The sequence below is a fragment of the Mytilus edulis genome, chromosome 3 (assembly GCF_963676685.1).
Source record: "Mytilus edulis chromosome 3, xbMytEdul2.2, whole genome shotgun sequence".
Taxonomy (NCBI): Eukaryota; Metazoa; Mollusca; class Bivalvia; order Mytilida; family Mytilidae; genus Mytilus; species Mytilus edulis.
Window position 1 is genome coordinate 52,157,977 of NC_092346.1, and position 24,366 is coordinate 52,182,342.

Consider the following 24,366-nt stretch of genomic DNA (forward strand, 5'->3'; position numbering starts at 1 on the left):
TCAGACCACAAATTGTTTATAAAAATATCTTTGGATCTTGAAAGAAAAATATTGATGCAGAGTTTAAAAAATAGGAACTCTTTTACCCCGAAGCATTATGTGTAAAATGAAGAAAAAAAAGGCTCTTGACCTTGACATTTGAAAATGGAAAGGTTATTTATACAATGTACTATAATGTACTGTAAAATGAAGAAAGCTAGGCTCTTGACCTTGACATTTGAAAATGGAAAGGTTATTTATACAATGTACTATAATGATGTACAATATAATTCCCTTTGGAATTTCTATACAAGAAATTACTTTTCTGATATAATGTTGCTGTTGATAATAGATGTCAAATGTATTTTACAAAGCAATAACAAAAGAACTTTTTTAATTCACATTACCTCACATGTTTCATCAATATTATACATTGTCAAATAGGGATAACATTGTCAAAAGAATAACATTGTCAAAAGGATAACATTGTTAAATAGGAATAATATTGTCAAATAGGGATAACATTGTCAAATAGGGATAGCATTGTCAAATACGGATACCATTGTCAAATAGGGACAACATTGTTTTAAAAATAGGAATAATATTGTCAAATAGGAATAACATTGTCAAATAGGGATAACATTGTCATTAATATAATTATCATCATTACCATTGTCAAATAGGGATAACATTGTCAAATAGAGCTTAAATATTGTCAAATAGGGATAACATTGTCAAAAAGGGATAATATTGTTAAATAGGGATAACATTGTCAAATAGAGCTTAAATATTGTCAAATAGGGAAAACATTGTCAAATAGGGATAACATTGTTAAATAGGGATAACATTGTCAAATAGGAATAACATCTTTAATAGGAATAACATTGTCAAATAGGGATAAAGAAAATACACCTAATTACATTTTAAGCATCCAAGTAATTCTTTTTAAGTTTGAAATTTCATGTTTTTCAGGCTGTTGAGAAATTCTGCTCCAATACTGAGAAAATTGCTACAGCTATGACAGTCCTTGTTAAGAAATATGCAGACACAGAAATTCCGAATAATATGGAAGGTGTAGAAAAGCTAATCCATGACCATCAGATGGGTAGGCGAGAAATGTTAGATGACCTTGACTCCTCTGTGACACATGGACAAACTCTACTACAGTGTATCAAGGGAGATAATGAACATACTCCTCTAATTCATCAAACTCATGTTATCAACCTACAAAGGTTAGTTATTTCCCCTTTATATGCACTCTATTGTTTATAAGATTTTAAAGCATCTTCTAAATAGATATCACTGTAAATGTTAAATGCAAAAAAATCAATGTCACTGCTTGTTTTTTGGAAATTTCTTTTATTTCAAATAATGTCATATGACAAGTTTTTTTTAATTATTTTTATTGATATTTTAATTATAATTTGCTGAATTTAAGTTGAAAAAAAAATTATATGTACATCACATTTAGACATTCTCTTAAAAATATAACATTTTTCTTCAGACTCTTGGTACAACTAGCAGAGACAAAAACAAATTTTGAGGGATTTTGGGAAAAGCATGAAAGCAGGTTGAAATATTCATTGGAACTGAGGAAATTTGAAGACGAGTTTAAACTGGTTTGTAAATTAAATGCAAATTATTTAAATATATGTAATTGGCTTTGTTCACAACCATACTTTGCATGTAGCTCTCTTAAAAAATATAACTTACACAAGTTTCTAGAAAAAAAAAACTACTGTTGATAATCTTTTTAGCCAACTATATGGTATTGGGTTTTCTCATTGTTAAAGGCCTTATGGTTGCCTATAATTGCTTTCATTCGCTTCTTTGAACTTTGATGGATAGTTGTCTCATTGGTAATCATACCACATCTCCTTATTTTTATATTTGGTATTTAGCTTGAATTATCTCCCTTATATGCCTGAGATTTATTTTCAGAGCATGTAATTAAATGAGTTTCTTTTAAATGGCTTCTTACCTGTTCCGTGTCTATTTCAACTTCCCCTTTCTTTTTTTGAAACCAGGATGTGATTTTATATGATTAAATTGGGAAAATAGTTTCACTATCCATAAAATTATATCCTTATATGAAAATAATGAACATTTATTTTGTTGTATATGAATGGGAATATTTTAAAGAATCTAGCCTTTTCTAGCTCTTTAGGTAACAGTTCTAAGTAATTCATAATATGAAATTATTGGCTTTTTAAATCAATTAAGTATAACAAATTTGAAAAGTAATAAGTAATTTGTAAATGTTCTATGATGTTCATGAAACAAGTACACACATACCACCATCATAGACCGACAATGATGTTTATAGTCAGTCTCATTGTAGTTCCAGTACACAATAGGAGAAAAATTAAAATGGTTAGAGGAGAAGTTATCTGAAGTTGGAGAATCAGTGGCACAAGTAGAAGCTCTTTTTAAAGAATTTGAAGACTTTGAAACCAACGCTGAGGTAAGTTGTCTAAAATACATAATTTAGAGTTTTGTAAAGGAAACCAACAGGAAAAGACAGATAGAGATACTTTTTTGTCAGCTTTGACTTTTATCCTCCCCTTTAACATTTTGTCAGAGTTCTAGTAACAGTACAGGATCAGATTGATCTAACAGATTCTGTTCTTACATTTAAATTTGATTGACAGATTGTTCAGTAACAGATAAAAAATATTTACCCATTTCTTTGGCTGCCAGTAAAAGTTTAGTGAGTTCTGGTAAATTTTCTGATCTTATATGTCTATAATTCTTTTTAAACAACTATCTTAATTTTAGATGTGATTCACATTTTGTTACATATTATAGACATCTATAATGGTATATAATAATAATCTACAAGTTAATATGTATTAATTGTATAACATGGTTCTTGAACTTAATTTGTATACGCCCATCGTAGACGAGACATATTATGGTATACCAATATTGAACAGTTCATCAGTCTGTCTACTCACTCTTTGATTGAAAGTTACTTTAGTTCTCATGTAGCTTTAAGAAAACATAAGAGTTGACAGGAGAAATTCCCTTTATCTTTTATTGTTTTGAATTTGTCATTCCAGAGGCAATTTTCATCGTTCATGCACTAGCTGTAGTATTTCTGATTTGATTTCCTTCAAACTTTACAAGATGGTTGGGATTGATGAAAGCATAGATGTATATCTATGATGAAAGGAAGCTTTCCTTTCAATTTATTAATTTTCCTGTCTGTTGCTCTAGAGTTCTGAAACTCTAATTGCCATATTTTAGTGAATTATTCTTATATTATACCCTAACTTGAGTTTTCTTTGATTGATTCAGTGGAAACATTAGGTAATTATTGGAATTGGTGAACATATGATTCAATGCCTTTGAAACATCCTATTCTATTCTTGTCACAAATTCAATATGGACAAAAAGCAGGGTTGGCAAAGTATTACCCACCCAAGAATTCCCGGGCGGGAAAACCCGGGTTTTCCCGGGCTGGGCAATACTCCCAGAAATGGGTAATAGTGGGCATTAATGGGCAATATGATTTTTTAAGCTTATTTTAACACAAAACAGTAAAGACTTGTTATAGTTTCATAGTATAACAGCTAAATACATGTATTTACTTTTTATACAAATAACCATTGATAGTCATTTCTAGAAAATTCAATTTCATTCTCTTCTTTATTAATTTTTTATGTAGGCAGAATACAAGATTTTCACATTTAAAGATACCTTTTAATTACCAAGTATTGTTTCAATAATCCAAACTTTAAAAAATGCATTTTATTGCAGTATTTAAGTGAATTGTTAATTTTAATTGTTATACATTCATAATGCTAAATAAACACCCTACAGGATCATGCCATTAACACTTATAAAATTGAAAGGACTGATTATTGTTACATAAATAAATCTGTGTTCTAATCTGAATAATTACTTATTAATTAGTGACAGAACATATACATTATTTAAATGTGATGTTTCTTAAATACATGTAATTGTTAATTCTTAATCTAGGAGCTATATTCAAAATCATTTGAAAAAAAAATATTTATTTGCTTTCTATTTACAGTTTGCCAATCTAGGCAAATGCTAAACAAACAAAATAGGGTATAAATATCTTATTAAATGTATTGCATTTGTGTTTATCACTGAATCCTCTTTAAAATTCAGACAAATATTTTATATTACCCAGTATTGCCCAGTATTACCCACTAAAACCCAGTAAAACCCGGGTTTTCCCAGTATTTCCCACTGGGCTGGGCAATACTCATAAAACCCGGGTTTTTGCCAACCCTGACAAAAAGGGCTTACCATGTGTTCTTGACCAAGCTGTTTATTTAGAAGATGGAATTGATTTATTTAGAACAATTATAAATTCATAATTGCTATTTTTATGCCCCACCTACGATAGTAGCGGGGCATTATGTTCTCTGGTCTGTGGCTCCGTTCGTTCTTTCGTTCGTTCGTTCGTTCGTCCGACTTCAGGTTAAAGTTTTTGGTCAAGGTAGTTTTTGATGAAGTTGAAGTCCAATCAAATTGAAACTTAGTACAATTGTTGCTTATGATATGATCTTTCTTATTTTAAAGCCCAATTACACTTTTGACCCCAATTTCATGGTCCACTGAACATAGAAAATGAAAGTAGGAGTTTCAGGTTAAAGTTTTTGGTCAAGGTAGTTTTTGATAAAATTGAAGTCCAATCAACTTGAAACTTATTACATATGTTGCTTATAATATAATCTTTCTAATTTTAATGCCAAATTAGATTATTATCCAATTTTTACAGTCCATGGAACATGGAAAAGGATAGTGCAAGTGGGGCATCCATGTACTTTGGACACATTCTTGTTCTTGATTATAGCAATTTTAAGGTTATATTTTGATTTGAATTTTGAATTTGATTTACAGTGTAGCTCATGTCACCAAACTTCCTAGCCTGCAAAATCATACCACTTTAATTTATGACTACCTAATACTTACAGTTTTACTCTGTCTCAATGTAAATGGGTATTTCTTCTGATTAAGTTGAGCCATTTCAATTGATATTTTACAGTGTGGGTTTCTGTAATGTGATGTTACATTATTGTTTCTGGTAAGGGTGAAGGTTGGTACCTATTAAAACTTTTAAACCCACTGCATTTGTTTGCACCTGCTCTAAGTCAGAAACCTGATATTCAGTGGTTGTCGTTTGTTGATGGGGTTTATAAGTGTTTCTTGTTTCTAATATAGATTAGATCGTTGGTTTTCTCATTTGAATGGTTTTACTCTAGTAGTTTTTGAGGCCCTTTGTAGATTGCTCTTTGGTGTGAGCCAAGGCTCCATGTTAAACTGTACTTTGACGTATAATGGTTTCCTTTTACATATTGTGACTTGAATTGAGAGTTGTCTCATTGGCACTCATACCACATCTTCTTATATCTATTTATAATGTGAATCTTTTCAAAGAATCCATAGAATAAATTCAATTAGATTAAAATGTTTAATTTTAGTTCTATTTGATTGACACTTTAGCTGGACATTACAAAACTGAAATCAATAACCTGTCTGGATACATGTAGTGTTTTATTATATTTTAAATGAATTTTTATTGACAAATACTTGGAGGCTTTTAAAATGAAGTAATATGTCTATTGGAATTACATACAAATACAAGCTGTATATTGAAAATGAAATTTGTAGGTTGGCATTGCATTTGAAATCGAATGTGTGTGATTTGTCATTGCAAAGTTCAATAAATGCAATTCTTGCAGATTTTTTTAGAGAGAAGAAAGAATAGAACCTCTGTGTTTTAAATTTTAAAAGAAAAAAATGTATTTTAGTCTTGAAATTGAAACAAAAATGAAATGAAATTAGAACAAAAAATTAAATAAGCTAAAAAAAAAAGATTCTTTTTCTTTAAAAAGACTTTCTCATTTTCTTAGATCAGCAATAAAACCAATATTTATGGCCATGGTCATATGTCTGAATAGGGTAAATCATAGCAGTCTACTATAAAGTTAGGCAATGTACTTTTAAATCAAGATAGAAACAGTGATATTTCCATTAAACTTAACTTAAAATATTACACAATTTTGCTGAGGCGTACAAAGCGGATTAGTTTTTAATTATTTCTTTCAAAACAAACAGAATTTCGTTAGTTTATAAATAAAGACAGATCTGAGTAATGTTGTGATATTTTTCACTCTGACCCAAATCTAATCGTTATCATTGATAAGATAATTTATCTGAGGACTTTTTGTTCTAAATTAAATTATCTCAAATGGGGTCAGTGAGTTATCATAAGTTTAATTGGACATAAAACATTATTTTATGGTTTCATAATTGGATTTACACCTGAGAATTAAAAATAGGTGGATTTTCATCAAATGGTAGGAAATTAAGTAGATAAAAGAGTACTTATTATGATCTTTTGATCTGTTTCCAAATGATTAAAAGACATCAATGAGATTAGAGGATAAATATTGGCATCTTCTCTTCATGAAATTGTTGAACAATTATTGAATTTATTTAATCAAGAATATCTGCCGATTGAACCTGAAGAACTAGCTGCTTCAGACTGACATTGAATTTCAATAAGAATATATATCTGCCGATTCAACCTGAAGAACTAGCTGCTTCAGACTGAAATTTAAATAAGAATTCCTGCTTCAGACTTAATTGATTTTTACGGGGATTGATATTGGAGGAAAGAAGATATTATTGATTGATTTTGTGTTTTATGACAAAGTTGCTTTTCCCTTTAAAAAGTTTTAGCAGAATCCATTTCATGAAAACAAATATTAGAATATAGGAATAAAATTGTGACACTCTAGTGATTGCTCTATAAGGATATGATATAAAATCCAGCTTATAGGATATTTGTTTATTGCAGTTCATCAATTCTGATTTTATTCTGTGCTGGATTGTTAAACAACCATTATTACGCAACCATTAGGTCAATAGCTGTTGATAATTGAATAGAAACTGATCAGTAGCAAGCCAGTTATTGAATTTTTATAAACTTGATTATAAAAGTCATAATTGAATTGATCTGGCTCCACAGGATATGATTGTCAGTTGCTTGCTTTAGATTGTTAATCAATAGTTTTGTCTATAATTTGCTACAAGTCCTGACAAACACTTGTCTATATAAGTGTCAAACAACATGGATTTGATATGCAGGTATTGAGTGTGATCAAAATAAACCAAACTGTTTGGGAGGTGTTAGAAACAAAACAACATGCAGTTGATCAAATTGATCCGTAGAATTCTTTTGTTGTTCCATTAATTCAGACCTTCAAGAACAAAAGTCAGAAAGTAAAGTGCCATTGGATTAAACTTTTTAAAATAATATCTTAATCTCATTATCTAATTATAAACTAGACCTTATAATTCGTTAGACCTATGACGAAACTGATTTGACTCATACATCGTGGGAATATATAAGATATGAAAAGAAAATTCAGTATAATGGAAAATTTCAATGAGATATGTACAGGAGACAGGATTTTATTTTATTCCAAGGACAGTGCAAAACTATTTAAAAGTAATGATTATTTGGTGAGTATGAAAAAATATGAGTTATCTCCCATTTGTTTAGAAATATAATTGATTAATAGGTTGTGAAATTATTGCTTGTATTTAAGTCTTTTTCAAATTCAAAGTTTTCTAATAGAATCACAAGTTGAAAATGGTCATTTAAAACTAATTCTGACTTATCCTTTAAGTTGAAGAGGTTTCAAATGTTGGGTCTCATATCTTGGTACTTGTTCAAAATTAAAAAAAGTACAAATGGTGCCTACATATTGATGTACCATTCATATTTTTGTAATGTTTGAGTTGTAAAGATTGATCAAGTTTTGACTTTTCTCTGATCAAAACACAACTGTTTCTGTAATCTAAAATTCTAGAAATCAATGCTCTTATAAGTGCAATAAGAAAGTATGTTGATTATGTAATCAAAAGGAAAGATAAGGTATTGTTATGACATGAAATGACTGTAGCTTTATTTCAACTTCAGACATACATGCTTGGATTTGAAGAATTTACATAGAAATCAAAAGGGCAAGGAATTTGTGATTTTCCTCCCAATGATAACGGTTCCAATGAAACATAAGGAATTATTTCAATGACTAAAAAAAAAATCCTAATTATCCGTACAATTAAGTTTATGTTAAGTTTACTTTAATTATGTGAGAATCTTGAAGTGATTGTCAAAACATGTCATCCATTCCATTGTATGTCATTTCATTTCTATTTTGACAGTTTAGAATTTTTAATTGTGATAAATTATAACTTAATTACTGTCCATCAAACAAAATCTAAAATAGATTTGAAAAAAGTTTGAAGTTAGTAGGTGTGATCAGAGGATATCCTGTTTTTCTTTGGTTAAGGTTTTATAAATGGAGATTCTTCATGGAAACACACGGTATGTTTTAGGTTTTAATTATGAATGTCTAAACAATCTTAACATCTCTAATATAGATATATACCTGTGACAACAATACTGTTCCAAAATTTTTTTTATTGCATATTTTCGTCTAAAATTTGGAATAATTTTGAAGAGAAAAAATGTGTGAATTGTATATGTTACATTTCTTTTCATGTATTTATTATTTGGACAAGGGTTGACATTTTTGTCTTCATATGCTTTAGGATCTCTTTCAGATTCTTTCAATTATCTGTGATGATACTTTATTCCTTAGAAGAAATAAGATAATCAAATATTAAGAGAAAATTGTGTCAGCTTTAAATGACAAATTAAAGTCAGATAGAAAGGTTCTTTTTAAACAGATTAGTTTATTTGGTCATAAATAAAAAAGGAACATCTGAATAGAAATTTGAGACATCATTTTCAATTACATGTATCAGCAAAAGGATCAGTGTTATTAAAAAAATAATGACTTCTTCCAGTAAAACTGTTGCAATTGATCGCGATTAAAGTATTTAATTTTATTTAGAACTTCTTGTTTTGGGAGGTAAGAAAAACATAAAGGTTTATTCGAGTAAATCCTATACGATCGTCATACATAGAGCCATAAAGTTAACAATGTAATTCTAGAAATCCTATTATAGTTTTAATGTTTTGTCACCTGTCTTTATTGGGCATGTAATAAGCTTTACTGTTTGTTTGGTATAATGTTGTCATAAAACAAAAAATGTACACAAATGATTGTGGTGTCCCAGTAGTAGGATTACAGATTCCTGATATGTCTAGAATGTTTTTTTCGTGCTGCTGTACATTTCTATTTTCTTAAACGTAAATGACAAGTGTTAATTTCAGGTATTTGGGCATGTCTGTTGAATTTTTGCAGAACATATCAAGACTCAGAGCTATTTTGATTTTTCTGTGATATTAGTGGAGCAAACTATAATGTCACTAAACAAGTTGGGGGGGGGGGGATTCCAGGGGTTGGACCGTTGGAACCCCCTTTTTTTTTATGATCAATGCATTTGAATGGGGACATATATTTTGAACTCTCCCTTTCTCCTGGGTTGGAACCCCCTTTTAAATATGTCTGGATCTGCCCCTTCTTATTAATGTTTTTATTTAAAATTGCTGTCTCATTCTCATTGTTGCTCACTTTTCATCTCCTTTTATTCATATATAAAGTATTGAATTGAATATAATATTGAATTTAACCCCTCACCAAGGACAACTATTATGAAGCTACATTTCCTTTCACTAGTAGTTGACAATGTTGAAACGGAAATTATTATTTTGGTCTTACAAGTGCACTGTGGTATTATCACTGTAGTACCTCTACCTGAAATTAAAATAAAATTATTTTCCCCCATTATGATGATTTTTTTAGATTTTAGATTGTTTTGTTTGATAGAGCTTTTTAAGGATATAACAAAATACAATATTAAAAGGCAAGATAATTGCACATTACGTGTTATGTTATAGAATCTAGTTTTAAGTGCATTGCCTTCCAGATATAGTTTTATTAGTTTTCATTTTGTAAGCTTATGTAAACCAAAAAAAGAACATATATAGATCATTGAGCAATATATATAGAGTGTTTTTAAATTTTAATGGTTTCTGCAGCCATTGTAAGGAAAAACAACTCATTGAAGCACGTCCTAACTTGATGGAACGGATATTCAACGATACATTATATTTTGTACAAACAATACCAGATACTAGTAGAATTTTAATTACACAATTGAAGAATACTGATTTTAAAGATTTAATTTTTAAACTGCGTCAGTTTTTAACAAAGATAAAGATATATTATCTTTTGTGTTCGAGTATGCAGTTTGTTATGGATAGATACGGACATTGTGCTTAACTATCATCATATTTTTAGTAGTGATATTGTTAGACTTTTATAGTTATAGTGGACATAATTTTGAACAAAAGTAGACTTGTAAAGATTGCAGATAGTGTTAAGATAGTTTTGCTGATAATAGTGATTTTTACATTTAAGTTTCTTACATTTGACAGGGATTTTCAGAAGTTTTAGATGGAATTTGGTCATTGGCATAACATATTTACAGAAAACTAAAAATATTTTCTTTTTGCATATGTTTGCATGTGTGTAACTAATAGTGGTTTATTTTGAATAGAGTTTTGTTTTGGGATATGAAAGCTATATTTTGTGATTTATAGCATGCTCTGAATAAACTTTCTAAAGGAAACTTACTGACAAAATTAGATATATCTTACAAGCAAAACAGTGTGGCCTTGTTCTGACTTTTGGAAGAATGACAGAAAATGGTATATAATTCGTGTAACCTTTCTTAACAAAATATTTGACATGAAATTTGAAAATTAATACCTGATATATCAGTATTTAACATTGTAACGGTTGTATGATTAGCCTAATAGGATTTCCATGTGACTTTCAATAATTACATGTATTTACTATATAATAGCCCCAAAGCAAAGAAGATCAGTAAGAATCGGTTAAAAACTTTCTCCTCCAATCGGTGAAAGGGGATGTAAGATGTTCGGATAAACTTGTGAATTACAACATTAACAAGATGAAATGGACAAGCTTAAGTTTTTATCTAAGATTGATCTACGATATTGATGACAGCTTTGTGACATTTCGGTGTATTTGGATTAATGAGTTAATGGACACAGCTACCTAACATTACTTTTGTTGAATAATAGTTAAACACTGACCTTAGATTTATAGTGGAGTTAGAGGTTACTAGTCTTGTCTCATCTTGTCCTGTATTTGGATAGTTAATTCAATTGGATTTATTCTTTTCTTGAATATACATTTGGGTAAATGAGTAAGGTATAGAAAACCTGAAAGTTTTATGTTTTAAATTTAAGTAAAAATTTGAAATAGAAGGTTGTTTATGGATGTGTCTGCATTGTGAACTTCTTTTGTAAAGTACATTTAGACAAGAATAGTTACTGATTAGCAGAATTCTTTTGTCTAATTTTGCATTTAAAAAGAAAAAAGAACTTGAAAGGGATTTAGCCATATAATTGACTAGAAAATTAGCGTATTATTTACAGCTTAGTGATGTCTGATTTTGATAATTGAGTTCTATTGAATTTTTTAAATGGAAATACGAACAATTAGTAAGTGACATAAACAAATAAAGGAGCTACTGAGATTTAATTTTACCGATTGTTGAAAGTGATTATTTATATTGAAGACATGAACAACAAAGTTGTTTGGGTATAACCTAGTGAAATACTAAGGATTAAAGCATTACTGATTATTTTATATGAAGAAAGACCTACTTTGTGAATTTCTATATTTGCCAAGAGGCTTACATAGGTAAATAATTGTTAGATTTGTTACATTTACAAATTTGACATGTTTACACCTTTGCTGGCAGGGATAGACTGAAGAAAAATGATAAATTTTCAAGATCATTTGAAAAACATAGGGAGTATAGTTTACATAAGCTGCAGGTGAATTGTGATATACATTATCAATGAGTTGGAAAAAAGTTCATTTGCATATGAGTTTGGATATCTAATATTTGATAAAAATCAACATTGTCACGATATTTGTGATCACTGTCGTCACCACAGCTGTTCAGGTGGAAAGACTATTACTTTTGACAAAACAAGGAAATTTTTATGACACTGCAGAATATCTTGACTTAGTTTCACATTTGCTTCAGCTACATGATATTTGTTGGATATAGTTTAAAAGAGAACAAGTCAGGAACATGGGATGAATTCAGTGCTTGAATATTAAAATCATTCTTAGGAAGTCTCTATTGAATAGTGATAATTATAACCAATTTATTGCGTTCAAAATCTGCTATAGAAAATAACAAAGAGACAGAGGAAGTTGTGGTTTAATAATTCAATGATTCATATACCCCGTTTAATTCTGAAGATTAAAGAAAGAAGTGGTGTCTTCGAGTAAACTTGTGTTGGAGAAGGCGAAAACACACCTGTATTTATTTGAATGAACGACTTTAATGCAGTTTTGTTTATCAAGTGTTTTAACCTCTTTCCAGAATAGTAGAGTTGTCTAGTCTACCTTTTAATTTTAATTCATCAAGATGCCGTTATATCGTAGATGGCGTTGGTCGACTTCCTGTATGCCAAACTTGTACCCTTCTCAGGTAAGAACAGATTTGTCAACAAAGAAACCTCATTGATGTGAATTATGACAAATCAATTGAGGTACTAGAAAGGTTTAAAAGTTATAAAGATCTCCATTCTAGTGTCACTCTTTTAGGCTTTTCTGTATAGTTTTGTGGTTTCTAATAAATATTCCATATATAGATTTTAAAGTATTTGTCCAAGTTCAAATAGTGATTTTCTAAGGCAGTTGCTCCCTTTCTGGCCTCTGACAGGAAATACAATCTCCAAGCTTAGATTGTTGGATGTATTGGCATTTTACAAATGATACTTAGGATGATAGTATTTTTATAGTCTACCTGGATTTTAACGCTTCTATAGTAACATGCTTTGTGGCAGGTAGGACTCTTTTGTTTTGTTGCACAAGGTTAAACATTTATTGATGCATTTGCAAATATGCCATCTTTCTAAAACTAATCTATTGATCATGAAAAACAGTATGAAACAAAAGTTAAGTTAAAGCTTTTATCTAATTTCTGAATTTTTAATGCGAAAATCAATTACTGTGAACTAATTTTTGAATTATTTATGATTTCTGTTGCATTGAGAATAAAGTTTATGTACTGAAAAAAACAAAAAACAAATGGTCCATAGCTCATATACAAGTATATACATATGGTGTTGTACACTTTGATTTAGGCCAATGGTCTGCATATAAAAAAACATGCACTGTCTTTTGAAAATGAAAAACAAATTAGGACAGGAATGTAAAAATAAGAAGTAATATATTTTTTTACAGTTGTCAAACTTGATATATCTACATAGATTTATTATTTCTTTAATATATGTGCATAAAAATGTTTTGGTTTTGATGTCTTCTCATTACTAAATATTTTATGAATTCGATGCTTCTAGAATACATAATTGAAGACACTTGTTCTGTTTAAGACTAGATATCTTTCCATTTTACTTGTCTCCTCATTGGGTTGCTATATAATTGGCATAAACCAACCGCATCCTTTTACTTATACAAAAAAATAAAAATATGAAAGCCTAAAATCCTTTAAAATTTATTTATTTTCATTGACTGTAGGGACATACTGGTACCCCTCCCATCACATTTCTTTTTCTTAAAACTTGGTAACAATCAATGATATTAAGAGACAAACTTACATAATCATTAAACTGTTATTATTTGACTATAAACTATTATATAACAAAATTCAATTATTTCTAGGTTATATAACAGGATTTTGTGTTTATCCCAATTTAAAATATTTTCTTTTTGGAACTTCGAATGATCATAATAACATTTAATCTTTTGGCTTATTGGTCAATTCCCAATTAAAATATTGTTCATTGTACCTTTTTCAGTTCAGTAGATCATAATTGAGTCAGTGAGATATGAATTTAATCTAAACTTTTGTAGGTGTCAAAGAGAAAATTGGCAAGGCTAAAATTTTTGTCAAGGTGTTAGACCAGCCATTCATAAATTGATAATTACTTATTAAAATTAAGCAGAAAACAGAAAATCAAAAAGTTTTAAACAAGCTGCATGACACAAGCTGCACACAGAAAAGTAAAATCCACTAATGAGAAATGACAAAAAGTTGTAACGTTGAAAGAAAAATGATTCAGGTGTCTTTCTGGTACATAAATAAATGTTTAACTATGCATATGACCCATTAAATTTGTTACATTGATAATTCCTTCAATACCTTATCTCAACCTGCTTTTGAACTAATTTTTACATGTATGTAATCGGTTTCAGATTGGTGCTACTATGTATAGTAGTCCAACAGTGTTACGTATTTGTTGATTATGGGATTATAGTATATATTGTTGTTATAAGCATGAACAAACATGAATAGGTACCCACAGATAAGTATACAAAACACTTTACTGTTAAAAGTTAATAGGAAAATGGTGTTCCATCCTATGTGATCAATTTCAAATGAAATTTATTTAATACCTATTCACCTGTACTTAAAAGGTAAATATTAAAATTTCAGGCCATGTCGACAAGATAAATTTATAGGTATACCGTTTTGTCATTTATTTGAATAAAAAAGACGATATTCTTGTGTGAAATTTTACGTAAGTAAGTTTGTAGTTCAACGATTTGTAAAGCGTTGATTAGTTGACTCGGATAAAGGAGTGAAGTTGTGGTTTGTCTTCTGTCTTTTTACAAATATAAAAAATCAAATAGTGAATGATCATGTTTTAGTAGGTAGGTAAAGTTTTTACTCTTTCGTTTGTTTTAAATAGTAATTTTACAGTTCCTTGTTTTAGTTCTTTGCTTTTTGTGTTTCTTTTGACTGAATTTGGTCGATCAAGACTATACTGCTAAATAATATTGCTTTGGATGGTCTTTTATTTATAAGAACATGTTTAGAGAGGATTATTAACTTGATTTGTAAAATAATTGTTTTCAACATTAGTGAAATAGATATTATTTTTTTCAAGAATCAACTAAAGAGTAGTGATTTATTGATTAAAATAATGGTGATAATTGTACAATTATTGAAATATGATATTTTAATGGCGGTTTTTATAAATTACATTATAATATTCCAGGTGTTTGGTATAGATAATAAAGTGGAAAATTATATATATCAATTCCATTAAAAATTATAAAAATAAATCCTCTTTATATCTCTTGGATAATCTTGACCTGTTTTACAGCTCACCTGGTTCAGAAGGTCATGTAAGGTTTTTCAATAACTTTGCTGGTGTCAACAATCAAACATTAGTTGAGATTATTTGGAATGATGAATGAATCTCAACTAATACCTCTTTTTTGAAAGGCAAAGTAATTTCATCATTATTCAAATCCCCAACTGTAACTCTAGTTTCACTTTCTTTTTGAAACATTAAATGTACCTGACTCACTTCTTATTCCTCTGTAAAAGACCTCTCAAATTACACTTACATTTCTTTTCTGTAAGTTTGAATGGACTCCCCCCTAAAACATCTGTAAAAGTCACCACTCCAATTATTTTGATTATTCTTAGACCAGTTTTTTCCTGAAGTTTTAATGGTCTTGTTTTTTTAGAAGTATCTGTTTTCTTATTTCTGATGCCTTTGATATTGATAATGTTTTCTTATTTCATCTGTTCTCTATGCCAAATGAAACCTGTGAGATTGCTTTAAAGGAATTATTAAACTGAATTAAGAATATGCAATATATCCCCATAATATATGTTCCAGACAAGATTGTACGATAAATGTCTGTTGAAACATTTGATTCATGAGGTTGACTGAAGCCTCCCAGCAAACTTTTCAAGCTTGGTTCAACAACACCATATCTCTCATAATAATGTAAATTAATCCCATTTTTCCTAAGTTCATGACAATCAGTGCATTATTATTATTACCTAAAGTTGTAGGCAAAACAATAACGGATAAGCCCGCAGCCATAACTTGTATAACTTAAAGAAATAGAAAGTATAGAAATGTGGTAATGTGGCCGTGTTGATTAATGACAAATTACCTAACAAATCATGTCACTACATTATCTTTATCTCCATCCATTAACAGGTGTTTCTCTATTAATATTAATGGAGTACCTCATGTAGAACAAGACAAAAAAAAAGCAAAAAGGCAAAAAAAGTCACAAAGATTTATTGCTTTCAATGCTGTCCTTTATAAGAAAAAGTACTGGTGTACTCTAATATCTACATGCATGTTTATACTTACTATAATTCATATTCAGTTTATATTAATTACAAAATTGAGGTCATGTGTACTCATGCAACTTAGAAAGGAATGTCATCATGACCTACATTTCATGCTTGGTTGTCATTAATCAGGTCATAGACTAGAGATCAGTTGAAATACATGAAAACATGTCTACATCAAACCATTGGAAACTTGTCTGCATTTGACTCTGAGGTTTGACTCTTGTATCAGAAAATGCCATGAATATTATGTAGTAATTTGATGGTTTATGATTGCATAATGTCGAGTCAGCAATCAGTTATTTGAATATTTCAATTTAAGTTTTTAATGTGACTTCAAAAGTGTAAAATGTATCTTATTTAGGTAATTTAAGATACCTTTTATGCTTTACCATAAGTAGGCCACTTTGTCCTTATTTCTACACTTAAGGACCATTGTAACTATTGCATACTGGTAGTTAGTTTTGGTCTTCTGAAATTAAATAAGTTTTGATGCTATTCGATTGTAAAAAACAATTTGCATACTAGGAAACCTTCTTTTTTTAACAAACAGGATTTAAATACGATACTATAAATTCCACCCAAACCATATTTATTTATATCTTTATTTTGATTTTATAGCTTGATTGACTTTGATTCAATATCAAAGTCAAAATTTCATAAAAAAAAACCTTTTACAACAGGTAGCAAACAGTTGCTTATTTTAAAAAATTATGAAAGTTTAGTATTCTTGATAGATATTTATGATTTTTTTTTAATGACACCACTTTAAAAGATTTAATGGGTATTGATAAAGGCACACTGACTTTATATGGATGTTATTCACTTTACTCAGGAAATATGCATCGTTGACTATTTCGTTGACTATTTCGTTATGATGTGTTTTGATAGTTGCATATAAAAAATGAAAGAATGTCAATAAATATTGCACACATCTGTATGATATTAGTCATGGTGTATGCATGGTGCATAAGTTGGCTTATTAAAGAATGTGAGACAGTTAAAAATGAAAATGTGTCGGTACTGGTTCTCATACATAACCGAAATGTACAATTTTGAGTAGAGAAAATCTAGCTTGTTTATGATATAATTATTTGCATTCTTATAAAGTAGACTGCATATACTAAAAGTTATGTGCTAAACATTCAAGCTCTGTATTTATTTTTAAATTTGGGTTGAGGCTTAATAGCTTTACATGTCTATACTATTTGAACTAGGGATTGTGAGAACTGTGTTTCTTTGATCTTGAACCTCTATATAAGCATCGTGAATCAATGAAATTAAAATGACACCTCTCTGTTTTGTCAAAGTCAAATATTGTTTCATTCAAATATACTGTTCAATTATTTATGGTGTTTAAATGAGATTCAATATTTAACCGATTCAATTATTTGCACCTTTAAGGTGGTACCTAACACTACAGGGAGATAACTCTGTAAAATCAGCAGAACGTTTTAATGACGTTGTGTTGTTAAGGGAATTTTAAGCATCTCAATGATCAAAATAAGTGTTTGTCAAACTGCTATATAACCAGTGTAAATTTTCTGATCAAACGGTTGGTTCAAATGTTTTGATTTTTTCAAAGTAAATGCTGTGTCAAAATTTTATTAAAATTAAACGAGCCAAATTAATTTTAGTGAAAGTGTTGGGTACCACCTTAAAATGAAATAATCATGATTAAATTGTAAAAAGAAAGGTTTTAATGGCTAGGCTAATGGGCAAAAATCTTTGGTAAAAGTTGTTTGTATAAACTTTTTACCTATGTAAGGTAAATCTGAGGGACGAAGTTTGTAAGACTTGAAATTCAAAGGAAGAGGCCACAATCTTTTTTTGCATCTTTCTGTGTAGATCCTGAATTTGATCATTAACAGGACAAATTAATTGTTTACTCTAGCTTTATAGTCTATAATCATTTAACAACAAACCATCAGGATGCTATTAGCCTCAATTGTGCATACACCATTAATTTGAGAGACATTGTTTGTGTTGCTGGTTTTCTGATTTACATGTGTTCAACCCACATCTCCTTTTATATTTGATATGCCTTATTCAGTGTTAAAGCTTGAAACACAGATGTGATCTTGGAACTTTATGCTGAACCGGTGGAATTAGTAATGAAAAATAGTCTAGTATATATATTCTAAATAAAAAGGATTTTACTCTTAATATATTTATTGACACAAAAAAACACAACATGTTTTTGCCTGAATTTAAAGTAAAATTGATGTTTTTATATTTAGCATTTTTTATTCTAATTAAAGTAAAAAATCTTATTAATTTTTTGGCCCAATGTTCGTGTTAGAATTATACAAGTGACCCTGAGAAGTAATTTGTCCTATGTTAATTGCTGATACATTATGTTAAAGTGGTTTTAAAAAAGTAACTGTTGACATTTTTATAAGAAATCAATAGATTTTTCCTGATAGGAATAGAAAATTGAATTTCTTTTTGAAATTGAGTCTATTTAAATAGTTGCACTGCATAATTGTTGTTCAGCAATTTGAGAAATGAAGCAACTATAGTAATTTACCCAGCGACAATAAACTTGAGACCAGATCCAACATGTGTCTGGGTTTTTTTTTGTGGTTTCGGTTGACTGGACATGTTGAGCATGCAGTAAGATGCTATTATAGGAAAAAGTAAATCACATGTTTGTGTATTGATTTTAGTGACATAATAACATCTCAGGACAACTGGGTCAGGTATGTGGAAGGAAGGTAAATGAATTATTTTACATCTATATTAATATGTAATGTATTGACAGGTTGTAACGACATCCACGACATTATATTTGACAAGAATGTCCCTTAAGGTACAAGTATGGAGAACTAACCTCAAACACAAAAAGTGAATAAAATGTCACTCAGAGGTCATTTAACACGTTCTTGTGGTTTTTAATTCGAGGTCAATTGATTTGTACAAAAATCAAGTTATTTTATTGAAAATGGTGTTGTGTTTTGTCCCAGAGCATCTATTCATCTTGCTGTTCAAGGGGAGATAATTAGCATTCAGCATCCAAAAGTCATGCTTTAACATGTCAATTTGATCAATGAAATGATGAAGATCCTATTTTTAATCTGACAGTAGCAGAGTTACTATGAACACATCACACCTTCAATCAAACATAATTGAATCAGAAATCAGGAACCTGATAATCAGTGGTTGTCTTTTGTTGATGTGGTTCTGTTCAACTTCATAAGTGTTTCTTGTTTGTCTTTTTTACAGTTTATATAGATTAATATTTATGGCTTTCTTGTTTGAATGGTTATACACTAGATATTTTTTTTTGGGGTGCATAATAGCTTGCTGTTTGGTGTGAGCCAAGGCTCTCTGTTGAAGACTGCACTTTGAGTTAATGGTTAACTTTTATAAATTGTGACTTGGATGGAGAGTCAGTTGTCTCATTTGCACTCATACCACATCTTCTTATATCTATATAAAGAAGTAATCTACTTCACTATATTTTTTTTCTCATTTCTTTGTTTTTTTCCTTAATAGTGTATATAGTCAGGTAATTTTATGAGTAGGTTTAAATTTTTAGAATATTCATGTCAATGTAAATTTAAACAAAAAATAAATATTGTTGTAATGAATTAATATTTGTTTCTTTTTAAATTTTTAAATTCAGGAACAAAAGCAATGTTATGTTTGTTGTTACAAATTCCTTTTGTAAAACAAATTCTTATGACAAAAAGTACAAGAATTAATATGTATATTACAAGGACAAAAGTCAAAATTAAGCTGCCAGTGCACACAACACTCCCACTTAATTAAGCTAATTAAAATTCTTTAACAGAAATAAATACCATTTCACAATATAACCAGATCCCACTATTTTTTTCCAATGCAGGCTCAAACTTGCCGCCTTCTTATTTTACTTGATACTTTGGAAATATACAGTTGAATACATGGAGTCTCATCATTCTTAAAAAAACTATGTAAACCAAAGGCTTCAAGCATTCCAAATACAACATTTCAGTTTTTGGACATTATAACTTGTTGAATCATACAACATTTGTATTGGGATTTCTATGCAGTTTTTGCCTTTTGCATGTGTTAAATTTCTTTGTGGTTTGTGCACATCTGAGTGATATAGATTCTATTCAAACAATGAATGAGGAAGGGGAATATGTGTTATTGAAATGGGAGGCTGAGGAAGAAGAACATTATGTCGACATAGAAGTATTTATGTCACGCTTAGAGGTGATGTAATATTCATTTGAACTGGAATGTAATAAGTATAAGATTCTGTCTAGATCTAGAAGTTGCAAACAGGTTTGAACTTTTGTCCATTTTACTGCTTTAATGTGAATTCTGGATAAAGAACAGCAATAAAAGTTCTGTTCCTTTTTCTTTGAGTTTTGTCAAGTACATGTAGAGATCTTCTATCATTAATTGATACACATATCTCTTTTTTAGAGTAACAAAGCCCAAAATTGTATTTCTATTTTTTGATTAAGGACTATCAGCTAGAGTTGAAAGACTACCTTGTAAACATTGCAAATAATTTCAAAAGGATTGTCGATTGAGAGATCTTCTGTTTGTCTCTTGGTAGAATGCACATATTGAATTCTAGAGTTATTTGGTTCATTCATTCCCTGACCTGTTCTAAACACATGTTTTTTTAAATTATCTATGGCGTTTCCTGTTTGCATTACATGTATTTATTTATTTATATTGCATTAGGAGTAAAAGAAAGTACTGGGTTGCTGAAAAACTGATGTAGCAATTTATCTTTATGAGCCAACAATTAAACTCTTAAATCTTGCTCAGCATTTCAAAATTAAGTTCAATAAATGGTTCAAATTTATATTTAAATGTCATGTCCTGAATATGTTTGAAACATCAGAATGGACACTAAAGATCCAATTGATTTTCAATTGAAATTATCATATTTTCTCCTATGTATTGTAGTCCCAAAGAAATCCATTTAAAGTAAATAAATTTGAGTAAATTGGTATAACATGATATAATGATTGTGGAAAATATCAATAACCAGTATTATGTACCATCTTTAACATAGAAAATCTATTATTAAAGCAATTGATTTGCTCAATTATAGTAATCTTTATCATATACAGAAATTGACGTAATGTAATTGTACACGTTGTTTTCATGTCCTTTTTTATGTCAGGTGGAAAATCGTTCTACACAATTTCTTACTTCACATAGAATCTTGATATGTTTGTTCTCTAAAGTTATTCGGTCATGTTTATTGTGGGAAAAATTAAAGTTTTGGATGAAATGGGAAAAAACATAATAGAGTAAGTTGATACAGTAAACTAGGAAGAGATTTTATGTTTGCAGTCAATAGTTACAGAAAGTAGTCGGTATATCTAAATGTATAGGGTTTATTACTTGCACAAGTTTTCTTTGTGGTTATTCATCCTTGTGGCATATTGCATGTTTATAATGTTTGTTGTTATAAATTTTTAATGCAGAAATGGGTGGATCTAGATTGTAGTGAAAAAAATAACAATGGAAATGAAACAAAAAACTGGTACATATAAAAATAAACGAAACAAATGGCAAGATCTTGCATATTAAATGTCTGACCTTCCAATGTATGTTGTTAAGAAAATGTTTATTTTTTTGCTTGTATAAGACTTTTTTCTTTGCAATCTATGATCATTGTGAATTGGTAAAAGTGAATACAAATGTTTCAGAAATTATAGGAAAAGCTCAGAATTTTTTTATGCGCAATTCGGTCTGGATTTCTGTTCATGTATCAACAAATTTTGTAAAGGCATCTGTACAATTATAGCCTACAGGAAAGCTTTTAGAAAAACAAATGCAACTTTAAAAAAGTAACATCATGACATATCAGCAAACTGGAAATTTTAATAAGTTGATTACATTTTATTGGGAGAAAAACATTGATTGTAGATTTCTTTGCTCATTATATTATATAGACTGCAATTTGTTTATATGACCCTTATATGTGTGCTTCCATGCACACATCTAGCAGTGTGGACATTAAGCAAAGAATTGCTTAAATTGAGCCAAAAACTAGGGGTTGTCTTAACCATGAATGTGGATTTGAGCTTTTGTTCTGTTTTGTCAAGCACATGTAGGGTCTTGATATATTTTCATTTCCATTGTATGGATAATACTATCATGGTACCAGATTAACATTGTAATAATGTATTTTAAACGCAGGACTTTTATTTTAAGAAAACAAAATTTACCCTCTATATTTTCATATACTTATGGAATGTGCATGTCAAATTGATGTTATTCTAAAAAGACATGTCATATTTTTACCTTAAACTTATAGTAGACTACATGGCATCAGGTTTGACAAAATATTGAATGATTAATGTATAAAGTTAGATCCTCTCACCCTATACATTCTATATGACAACTTATAATACTTTGAATCTTTCTTGAATACAAGTACATGTATGAGGCCTTGATTATGTTTATGCTTCTATTTTTGTCTTCACATACTTCAATGACTGTAAGCATATAAGTACCTCAGTTTATTCTGTTTTGCTTAGCATTGTGTTTTTTGCTTTTTTGGCTATGTCAACAATGTTTCAACTAGTCAATGCCTGTACCATGTAAGGTATTTGTCAGTTGTTTTCCATTCATTTGATGTGTACCAGCTTTTGATTTTGCCATTTGATACACGGACTGGAATATTCCTTGGAGTTCTGTATTTTTTTTTTATACTTTTTATGGAATACCGAGGTTTTTTTTCAAACTATTGCAATAAAAGCTATAAATTTGTCTTCTTTTTTTACAGAAGGATTTAGAACAGGCTGATAGAATGAGAAGTACAGGAGAGAATTTAATTATGGATGATAACTATGCTGTAGATTCAATACGTCCTAAATGTATCGAGTTACAAAGAATGTGTGATCAGTATAAACAGCTAGTCCGACAAAGACGAGAAATCTTACAGAAATCTAATGATTTACAGGACAGAATTGATAAGGTAAGGTTGGACTATAGTGGTTACTTGGAGTTTGTGATAGTCTATTTAGAAATCATATTCCATCTTCCTATTTTATATAGACTCAATTTTAATTTTGAACCTTGACAGTGATGCAGTGTATGGTTTTAGTAATTTGTCAGGAATCTGTTTTTCCAAACTCTGCATCTATGACTCTGGGTATGCTGGTTTTCTGAATATATAATTGTCAACTTTGCATATTTTTTAGCATTGATTGCAATAACAGGTCTAGGATAAATGTTTCTCAGAAAATGATAAAAAAAATATATAAAAAAATAACTTTTTTATTCTTTGCCTAAATGAAATCAACTTCTCATTAGCAGTGAAATAGCCTTTTTATTATTTTATTCATGTCATAGATAGATATAAGAAGATGTGTGCCAATGAGACAAGTCTCAATTTATAAAAGTAAATCATTATAGGTCAAAGTACGGTCTTCAACACAGAGCCTTGGCTCACACCAAACAGCATTTTGATATATGACTGTTTGAAAGAGTATCTTGAAAAATTGGCTTGTTTCAGATATACTTTAGGGGTCCTTTTGCCTGAAAAACAAACAAATGTTGAGCTTGCTTTCTAAAAGCAGTGAAAGCTCAAATTGTAATAGAAGTTAAAATTTGGCAACATGAATTAAACATCGTGCTGCTCTTTAAGTTCCCTCAAAATTCTTTGATCCTGTATTTTTTTATTGAAGTCACAAATAAACTCTACTGAAAATTACACTACTATCATGACAAACAAGGCGTTATACGGTCAGTAACTATATATCACAAAAAGTTTATTGGATGGAGATGGATGCAATTTGACCGCCCAAAAAGCAAAGACGCAGTATAAATAACATTACGCAGTTGAATGTCCTATTTTTGTTTGTTTTATCTATGATGTTTTCAAACTAAGGTTAAACCATTATAATGAAATTAATTGTTATCTTTATAGACAATTACACTCAGAAATAATTGCCCCCAGCATATACCTGTATATAAAAGTCCAAAATATAACAGTAAATTTGTGAAGTTAAACACCTACACATGTTATCAAATTTATCACAGAACAGACCTTCTATCATTTATAATTGATAGATATTACCATGCATAATCTAATAATTTAATAATTAACATAATATCACATGGTTACAACATCATGATCATCAACTTAATTTGATCTAAAAGCCATAATCCATGTCTGAGAGACAATTGTCTGATAATAATGGGTCAGAAATTCTGTTTAAGTTTGACCAAAGTTCTCCTACAATACTATATATGTCAATGAATAGATTTTATTGTAGA

At 29.5% G+C, this 24,366-nt stretch overlaps 1 protein-coding gene across 11 annotated transcripts in view; it reads left to right on the forward strand.

Moving 5' to 3' along the window:
• The window catches only part of LOC139516781 (guanine nucleotide exchange factor DBS-like), a 126,169-nt gene that overhangs the window by 87,722 nt on the left and 14,081 nt on the right, over positions 1-24,366 (forward strand). For 7 of the 11 annotated variants that reach the window (XM_071307080.1, XM_071307076.1, XM_071307079.1 and 4 more), the window contains exons 7-10: positions 952-1,211; positions 1,484-1,598; positions 2,321-2,443; positions 22,871-23,062. In XM_071307080.1, coding sequence (XP_071163181.1) covers positions 952-1,211; positions 1,484-1,598; positions 2,321-2,443; positions 22,871-23,062 — 690 coding nt within the window. The remainder of the gene's footprint in view (positions 1-951; positions 1,212-1,483; positions 1,599-2,320; positions 2,444-22,870; positions 23,063-24,366) is intronic. The other 4 variants (XM_071307078.1, XM_071307081.1, XM_071307072.1 and 1 more) reach the window with 1 other exon arrangement.